The sequence below is a fragment of the Eptatretus burgeri genome, chromosome 16, assembly GCF_056783735.1.
Source record: "Eptatretus burgeri isolate ZD-2024b chromosome 16, Ebu_testis_v1, whole genome shotgun sequence".
Classification (NCBI taxonomy): domain Eukaryota; kingdom Metazoa; phylum Chordata; class Myxini; order Myxiniformes; family Myxinidae; genus Eptatretus; species Eptatretus burgeri.
Genome location: NC_140976.1, coordinates 30,190,988 through 30,200,987, shown reverse-complemented (window position 1 = coordinate 30,200,987; position 10,000 = coordinate 30,190,988). Strand labels below are relative to the sequence as shown.

Here is a 10,000-nt window from a genome sequence, read left to right as displayed (position 1 = left end):
CACGGTCCTTGAGAAGAAGGACGTGGGAAGGGTCTTTTGTGCAATATATTTCGTTTTGGACCCCATCTTTCGATGGTGAAGAATAACTTTTAAAAAATTCTCGCATCCAGATCTTCACCAAAATAGAATCAATTCGCCCTTGGCACCCACCCAATCTGTTCACCAACTTTCATCCAAATCCACACGCAACTTTTTGAGATATCATACTTTACATCACTTTTGCCCTTCTCACTCAATCGTCCTTTCTCCATTCAAAGGCAGCACAAGGATTCAGGGAAGCATCATCAGCTGAAGGTGCAGCTGTGCTGCTGATGCAATGCCCTCTGCTGGTGAAAGCAGTAATTTGGCCGTGGTGCCAACAATAGCTCTCATCCTCTTCACAAAGGACACCATGGTATCTTCAACATCCACCAACAAATGCTGGCAGACAGGACACCCATTTAACATCCTGACACAGCCACAATGCCTTTAGAAAGTATTCACACCCCTCGACTAGTTTTCACATTTTGTTGTGTTACAGCCTGTATTACGAGTGGATAAAATGAAAAAAAAATTGTCACCGATCTACACAAAATACCCCATAATGACAAAGTGAAAACAAGTTTTTAGAAAATTTTCAAAATGTATTGAAAATCAAATACAGAAATATCTTGCGTCAATAAGTGTTCAACTCCTTTGCTATGACAGTCCGAATTGAGCTCAGGTACATTCAATTTCCTTTGATCATCCAACTTGAATAGAGTCCACTTGTGGCCGGTTCAATTGATTGGACATGATTTACAATTTACATGGAATTGTGAGGAGCCATCGATCTGGGGAAGGGCACAAAATAATTTCAAGAGGGCTGAAAGTTCCCAAGAGCACAGTGAGCTCCATCATTAAGAAAGGAAAGGAATATGGAACTACCCAGACTCTTCCGAGAACTGGCCGTCCGACCAAACTGAGCAACCAAGCAAGAAGAACCTTGGTCAGGGAGATGACCAAGAACCCAATGACCACTCTGACAGAACGACAGAGCTCCTTGGCTGAGATGGGAGATCCTGCCGGAAGGACAACAATCTCTGCAACACTTCACAAATCTAGGTTTTATGGGAGAGTGGCCAGACGGAAGTCACTCCTGAGAAAAAGGCACATGACAGCATGCCTGGTGTTTGCAAAAAGTCATGTGAACGACTCAGATAGCATGAGGCAAAGGATTCTGTGGTCTGATGAGACGAAAATTGAACTCTTTGGTCTGAATGCAAAGCGCTACATCTGGTGGAAACCGATCATGGCTCATCACCCATCCAACACCATCCCTACCCTGAAGCATGGTCATGCTTTGGGGATCCTTTTCAGTGGCAGGGACTGGGAGACTTGTAAGGACAGAGGGAACAATGAATGGAGCCAAATACAGGCAAATCCTTGAGGAGAACCTGCTTCAGAGTGCAAAAGACCTGAGACTGTGGCGAAGATTTACGTTCCAACAGGACAATGACCCCAAGCATACAGCGAAAGCAACACTGGAACGGCTTCAGAACAAGAACATGAAAGTCCTTGAGTGGTCCAGCAAAAGCCCAGACTTGAATCCCATTGAGAATCTGTGGAAAGACATGAAGATTGCTGTTCACTGACACTCCCCATCCAACTTGACAGAGCTTGAGCAAATCTGCAAGGAAGAATGGGATAAAATCCCCAAATCCAGACATACCCAAGAAGACTCGAAGCTGTAATCACTGCCAAAGGCTGTAATCACTACAAAGTATTGACTCAGAGGCTTGAATACTTATTGACGCAAGACATGTCAGCTTTTCATTTTTAATTAATTTGTAAAAAAAAATTCTAAAAACATGTTTTCACTTTGTTATTATGCGGTATATTGTGGAGATCGGTGACAAAAAAATAATTAAATTTAAACCATTTTAAATTCAAGCTGTAACACAACAAAATGTGACAAAAGTCAAAGGGTGTGAATACCTTCTGAAGGTACTGTATAAACAGTCACCCTGGTGTTTCACATGCAGGGTAAGGTATCAATGTGTGTACCATCCTTTTGGTATTCTACGAGCGAGTAACAGAATGGGTGAATTAAGGCAGAGTGCGGTTGAAGTCGTACAGCTAGACCAACTAAGAAGGCATTTGATAAGTAACCACATAAACGTCTGCTCATTAAGGATAGGGGCTTGCAGAGTTGTTGGTAGTGTAGGAAACTGGATCAGAAACTGGCTTTGGGATGGGATCTAAAAAGTAGTTATTACAGTGGAAGAAAGTCAGGGGTCAGGACAAGGACTAGTCGTATTTGGAATTTTTATCAATGACTTGGACAATGTGGTTAATAGTAATATTGTTGCGAATCTGGAAGCCATGAGCACACAGACATTCAGGTTCCTATAGCTTAGTTATTTCGATAAGTATGTGTTTCTAGTTAGAATCCATCCCCAAGTCTAATGGGTGAATAAATGCAAATGCACTGTGAAGTTATTTAAATAGTCAGGTTTTCTCTTATTTAACAACACCAACGATAACAACAACACCTACGATAACAACACCACCAACGATAACAACAACAACGATAACAACACCAACGATAACAACTCCAAGAAATGGGGTGCGACAGCCCCCACCCAACGATGAGCTAACTAAATTGCATTCCCAAATATGGACATGAATCGGCTCGTTTGGGGACTCCAACAAATGGGATGCGACAGCCCCCACCCAACGCTGAGCGAACTGAATTGCATTCCCTAATATGGACATAAATCGGCTCGCGTGGGGGACTCCAAGAAATGGGATGCGACAGCCCCCACCGACGGCGAATGAGTCACGCCGGAAGCTTGCCGCGCCCGAGAGGGATAAGAAGGGAAGAGAGAGACAGAAATTGGCTTCTTCTTGGTTCTTGTTCGTGGGTCTTGTTCGCTCTGTTATGGTTCAGTTCTTTTGCACTTCTTGGTTGGTGGTTGTTCGGAAGGTGGTTCTTCGGGGGAATCGACGTAGCGGATTGGGAAGGATCGGCGCCTCGTCTCACCAGCACGTGTTCCGGAGCGCGAGGGGATCCGCTGGAGCTTGGGAAGCTGATCACGGCTCGCGGTGGTTGGATTCAGCTCGCCCTCGCTGGTGCCCGGTCCGAACAGCTCGAAGACCACACGAGGTGGACAGGTCTGAGGCAGAATCTGGTCTTCAGCTCGTCCTTTCCATCCGAGCTGGAGGCCTCAATAAAGACCATTTTTGGTCCGATTCTTTGGGTGTGTGCGTATGTGTGTTTGTGGCGCCAGTATAGTAAGTAGTGAATTGTTAAGTGCCTTGTTGTACATACGTGCTTATTAATATTCGGTTTAGCTCTGCCCTTATGTGCTCCCCTCATCCCCAATTTGAATAAATACCCCGATTGTTCAATGTTTCAGCTCGTTCGTGTCTATTCTTTCATTGGCTTCGCGTGCTGCGTGTTGGAAAATTAGCCAGGCCGTTGCCGTTGTAACGGGATATTTGGGACCGAAGGATCTCAGCGATCAAACCGCTCGGATTGCACACGGTTCGAGTACGCTAAGCGTCTCGTTCTGTACGGGAGCCGTCGAGGGTGAATTTCCCCAGTAGGTTGGACCACGTGGGTATTTAGGTAAATTGAAATTGGCAATCGACCCTACCCCACGTGTTCTGTCTATTGGTGAACTTCGGTCCAAAAAGGGACCCGTACTTTTCCGAAGAAGTGCGATCTAAATTCCGGGCGATCGGTCGAGCCGACTCTGCAGCTCCATCTCGCGGTGGTGCTCACGGCCGACGCCCGACCCCGCAACAATATATTTGGAGGTAAGATAGATTGCAGAGTCAGGTTATTTCTGGCAACATGGGCTAAATAGGAATTTCCTGTGCTCAATTAACTGTGTAGTCATTTCACTGAAATGGTTGGATTATTGTCATAAATGTCAGCATTATGGATTATGTGTGGTACGCGGTGTGTGTGTGTGTGTGTGTGTGTGGTGTGTTTTGTGAGCTTCCTGGCTGGTTGGAATGATCGAATTCCTTGAAGAAGGATGCTGGAACCATTGTAAATGGTGCAATGCCATATCCTGGCCCATTGCTGGTTGTTGTGGCACACTGAAAGTGACTCAGTGGCCACTGGAAGGACATCACTGGCCTTAGCACCCCACCCGGTTCGGCCAGGGATTTGGCCAGTGTCGGCACACAATACTCCATTCTTTTTGAAAGGAAACGTTCATCAGGAAATGCTCACACATGTGATCCCAGCTCAATGTCCCAACAAAGGGACAGCATACTACGTGGAAAATAAAATACCACACCCCTGAAACACCAGGGTGGCAGTTCGTAGTTAGATCATGAATCAACCCTAAACTACACTCCTTAAAGGTGAGTACGCCATCTCCGAGCAATCTGTTAGTGCCCCCCCCCTGGTCCCCCTCCATTCACACATACCAACAAAAAAAAAAAGAAAGGAGAGCTTTCAAATTAGGAGACAGATTGGTGGGTATTGGAATTTGCTAAGAATTGCTCAAATCCACCATCGAATAACAGGACAAGTGACCGAATGTGCAGCAACAAAGTCAAAGTACAGCAAGAGTCAAAAAAGAGTTCCTTGGTAGTATCAAAATGTCCCAAGTTACACGACCAGTGGCCAACCGAGCTGACAATTTTGACCCAAACGATCTACCGTTTTCACACCGTCTGAACCCTGAAACGACGACTAAACACACGTTTCAGACCATAGCAAGAAATCTCGGCACGTAGAGCGCGGCGAGCACACAAATTCCATACAACGATGACATAATCATCTGCCTTCTTGCTTGACCGGTAGTAATCCTGTCGGCGCACTGTTCCCTGGTGCGGTCTTCGATTGAGGGTCCGCCAGACTCGGTGCTCACGGGACACAGCATCCAGTCACGACCGATGGGCCGAGGATAGCCAACGTCCATGATGAGGCTGTTTTCGATAAACTTCCAGTATTGAGTTCCCTTGAAGAAGTAAGTTGATCCTGAAAAATAATTGCATCATTTGCTTTCATGTTATTGTTGTGAAGAGCCCCCCCCCCCCCAAAACAAATAAATAAATAAATAAAATGGTAAAGATGCTTTGCATAACAAAAATAAGGAGATCATTATTGGATAATCTGCCTGGTGTTGGCTTAATGGTTAGAATGGTGAGCTTGGGATCCTGAGTTCAAATTCCCCTCTTCTGTTGAATTAATACCAGGTGGGGTTGACTGCCTGTCATCCTTCCAAGGTGGGCAAAATGAGTGCCAGCATGCTGGTATACTGTGTCGGAGTGGTGACCCATCCAGGATTGTGCCCAATAGCCAAGGAGACTGCTTAGGCAGCACCAATGCTCTGCACAGAGTATGGTCCCAATGGATGGATGGATTGTAAAATTAAAGTTTTGAAAACTCTGAAAATAAATGCACCTGATCTTTCATTAGAGGCTCACCATTCATCCAGCTACGTGACACCACCATGGCAGTTAAACAGTGGAAATGTAACAATGCTGAAGGTTCATTACCCTTCGCTCGACCCACATTGAGAATTCAGAGCTTGTATTCGCCCACAAAGGACCTCTTCTCTGGGAAAAAAAACACCATGGATTCTACAACCATCTCAACTGATTTAAAGTTCAATCAGAAGTATCGCAATCATGCCACCTACTGGCGCCGGAGCCACGGGACGGTTCGGAGGGATAAAATCTCATTCAATCGAGGATGAGGAAACTCAAAGGAAAGCAAGTCACCAATGAAGTTGTTCTGCTGTCCTCTGGACTTCACTCCAACAAAATAACACGAATCAAAGTATCTGTTCTGTTCTTGCATATGGCAACTTGGCTGCAAGGTAGCTATCATTTATTGGAAGCAGGGCTGTTCAACTGATGCTGTGCCCCTATACCAGTACACTGGTACTTATTTCACCAATCTTGGAAAGACGACAAGCTGAGTCAACCACCTGGTGTTAATTCATTGGTAAACAGCACTCAAACTCAGGACCACAGGATCCTCGTTGGTAAACAGGGCTCAAACTCAGGACCACAGGATCCTCAGCCAGCCACCCTGACCACTAAGCCAACACGAGGCTTAATAAAAGCATCAAGACCAACATTGAAGTTGCTATAAAACCAACAAACTGCTTGCATGTTTGAGCACTGCTCACATTAACATGTACGGACATGGTAATAAATTAGACTTCACACAACTATACCATAAGCCATTAAAGCAGAAACAGTGTTCGCTGTTTTAGGATCGGTGTTGCTATAAACCTGTGAAAAGTCCATGCGACCATTGCATATTACCAATTTTGGTTAACCGTCCATGGTAATGCCCCGTGAGGTCCCATCCTTTACTTTCAACAACTCACCATTACTCCAGCCCATGACCGAGTCAAAGTCATGAGGGACTCCTTGCCACACACTCATCTCCTTGGGGTAGCCTTCATCCATGGCATGCTTATGGTCATCAAACCGCCAGTATCGTGAGCCTTTGAAGAAATACGTCTTTCCTGTTGTGGCCCAGACGAAGGCCGCGTCCACACCGTAACTCGGCAGGCCGAAGTCTGTTATCGGCCGTGGATATCCAGGCTCCAGGAAATTGTCCTGGAAGATCCAGTAGTTTCTCCCTGTTGCACACACAGTGAGCGGATAACAGCCTGGGTGGTAAATATAAACCTCATAAGAAATATGGATTTCGTAGACTTTAGTGCATTGTACGTTTGTTTGTTTTTAAATGAAAAAAAAAATCTCAAGAAGCATCGAGTCAAGTAAAAGTGAAACATCAGATACAAATGGAAGTGACATAATTGAATCTCCCCACTAGAATAAAAGTAACAAAATCTTTTCTCGATGACAGAGAAGTCAGGAAGTTCCTCTCAAAAGCACTAATATAACCATTCCATGTCATCATCTTTGGCAACGTAATAATATCCTTTTAACTCCAGAAAATGTGAAGGTTTATTCTGACGGTGCTGCAATGCATCCAAACAATCAATAAAGTTTTTCATCAGTGTCAAAGATGTTCCTTAATTTTCGCTTTGCATCATAGATCCAAAGGTGTCAACCTGGAGAAAACGCTTCTTGAAAACATTTCAAGACCATATCCGACTAATCACGAGAATGGACATTAACCCCAACGCAAGTCTGCAAGCACAAACGAAGCTTTGTACATCCGCAAGCTTGTACTAAATACGTGTCATCACATCATCCCCACGTATGATGGACTCTCAAGATACTCTTCATCAGCTAGCACAGGTCATAAATCAATATCCATTAGGCATCATCTCCATGAAAGAGTTCACACCAGGCAAACAAGGTTCCATTTGAGGATGTCCACTCAAAGTCATGCCAGGACAACCATGCCAAGGGTCATGAAAAACCGGTCTCATAGGACCCTATACATAAAGCATAAAAAAGGTCTCCCTTATTTCAGGAACATCAAAACCTCAGTGTCAAATGGCGTCGTCACGTTTGTGTCACAAAGGTCATTATATTTTCCAAGTTGAATCGTCATTACTTGATAAATGTGTTTGTGAGCTCCTGGTTTTTCTTCTCCTATACAGAAGCTGTGTGAAAATGACATAATCTATCCCCTGGAAACTTGAGTTGTCTTTTCGCAGAATCGATCGTACAAAGGGTCATTACCCGTAAGTGGCACACATTAGTGAGCTCTCTTTTTCTTGTTTTCCCACAAGGTGGTTTAACACGTTGACTGCCAACTCTTGCCGGCAGTCAAATGTCCTGGATAATGTAGACAAAGGTTATTTCAGATAAAGTCATTTATTTTTTGTGTTGTAACCACCTCTTCTTTAGTCTTAGTTGAGCTGAATTGAGCTTTGTGTCGATATCATATTTGCGCACTTTAGTGATTTTCAATATCGCATATAATCAACCGTACAACACAAGTTTGATCATGATTATGTCAACGATCTATGTTCCCCAAACTGCCAACAGATCATTTGTTGCATTATCTGGCACACCAGCATATTATGTTTACAATAAAATGGTGTAATATTGTTACGAATCTGGAAGTTTACTGCACTCAACATACAGGACCCATAGCTCAGTTATATTGATAAGTAAATGTGGATAGATAGCTCCCTTGTCCCATGTCTAGTGGGTGATTAAATGTACATGCGCTGCGAAGTTATTTTGATAGTCAGGTTTTATTTTTACAACACCAACAAAAACCCTCTGCTCCCGGCATTCTCCGCGCGCTCGCTTGGGCACTCCAAGTCATGGAATGCGACATGCCCCACCCACTGATTCGCTTGGTGGCGCGCCGAGTTGGGGAAAGGTCAGGCCGCACCCATCGGCTCGCTTGGCACTCCAAGTCATGGAATGCGATACGCCCCACCGACGGATTCGCTTGACGGCGCGCCGAGTAGGGGAAAGGTCAGGCCCCACCCACGGCGAACGGGCCACGCCTGAGCAAGCCGCGCCCGAGAGGTATAAAAAAGGAACGGGGAGCACAGAAAGTAGTTGGTGGTTGTTTGGTTGAATCTACTCGAGCGGATTGCGAAGGATCGGCACCTCGTCTTCACCAGCGTGTGTTCTGGAGCGCATGAGGATCCGCCGGAGCTCGGGAGGCTGATAGCGGCTCACCCGTGTCTGGATTCGGCTCGCCTCTCGCTGGTGCCCGGTACGAATCAGCTCGAAGATCACACGAGGTGGACATGTCCGAGGCAGAATATGGTCTTCAGCTCGCTTTCCCTCCAAGCTGGAGGCCGCAATAAAGACCACTTGGGGTCCGTTTCTTTTGTGTGTGTGTGTTTCTGTCGCCAGTCCATTAAGTAGCCATTGTTAAGTGCCTTGCTGTGCATTATTTGCTTTGCATTCTCTATAGTCGGATAACTCTGCTTCTTACGTGCTCCCCTGCCCCATTATAAATAAACCCATGTGTTAAATGTATTGGTTCGTTTTTGTCTTTCTTTTATTGGTTTAACACGGTGCGTGTTGGAGAATTAGCCAGGCTGTTGCTGCTGTAAAGGGACATTTGGGCCCACGGAAGCTCGGTGGCCATCCGCTTGGGTCACACACGGTTCGAGTACGCTAGCGGCTTGTTCCGTACGACCATCGTCGAGGGTGAATTTCCCCGGTAGTTGGACGACGTGGGTATTTAGGTAAATTGAAATTGGCAATCGACCCTATCCCACGTGGTCGACCTATTGGCGAACTTCGGTCCGATAAGGGACCAGTCGGCTCCGGAGTTATCCAGGGTGACGACCTATAAATTCCGGGTGATCGGTGGAGCCGACTCTGCTGCTCCATCTTGAGGTCGTGCTTCGCAGCCGATACCCGGCCCCACAACAATATTTTCTACGAGAATACTCATAGTGACAGACTCTGGTACACCCAACACTACGAGTATAATCGTAGTCAGCAGTCAAAGTGTTAACACTATCCCACGAACACAACTGACTAGCACTGACATTACAGTGGTATCTGCTTCAAGCTTTGACCTGATAGAACCTCATTCCACAATTGGCATACATTTGTGGAACCTCATTCCACAATAGCCAATGACTTAATCGTATAAAATGTCCCCAATCGCATCTAGACTCAGAAGTTATGCAGAGTGGAGTCTTAGATCGACCTCCATTGAAGTGCAGTGCTGCAGGTTGAGGGGTGGCAGGAAAACTCAATTGGTAACACATTCACCTCTGAATTGTCTAATCATGGATTGTTTCAGACGGAGGCATAATACAGCCAAGCAAGTTTAAATGGGGAGATAGTGAGAGAAGTGTCGAGTTTATTTAGTGAAACGTTCCACAAAAAGGGTGCAAAAACTTACCACACCAACTATATGCCAGTGAGTGTACTTCCAATTACAAGCAAAACCATTAATTCATCATTGCTGCCAATATCAAGTCTTTCCTGATTTCATACAGTCTGATCTCTGAGCATCAGTTTGGATTCTTTCCAGGTCATTTTATTCCAGACATGTTGTGGCTACTCAGCAATGGCTGGAGGCCCGAAATCTCAATGAAGAGGTCAGGACAGTGTCCTTAGACACATCTCAGGCATTCGACAGTCTCGCAGG

The 10,000-nt window shown here is 45.4% G+C and overlaps 1 protein-coding gene across 3 annotated transcripts in view; it reads right to left on the bottom strand.

Annotated features, from left to right (window-relative positions):
* Positions 1 to 10,000, bottom strand: part of MMP17 (matrix metallopeptidase 17) — an 80,490-nt gene that overhangs the window by 1,288 nt on the left and 69,202 nt on the right. For all 3 annotated transcript variants that reach the window (XM_085858817.1, XM_085858818.1, XM_085858819.1), the window contains 2 exons: positions 6,327 to 6,584; positions 1 to 4,963 (listed from right to left, as the gene is read on the bottom strand). The exon at positions 1 to 4,963 is cut by the window's left edge and continues 1,288 nt beyond it. In XM_085858817.1, the coding sequence (XP_085714943.1) occupies positions 4,689 to 4,963; positions 6,327 to 6,584 (533 nt within the window). In that variant the 3' untranslated portion in view covers positions 1 to 4,688. The remainder of the gene's footprint in view (positions 4,964 to 6,326; positions 6,585 to 10,000) is intronic.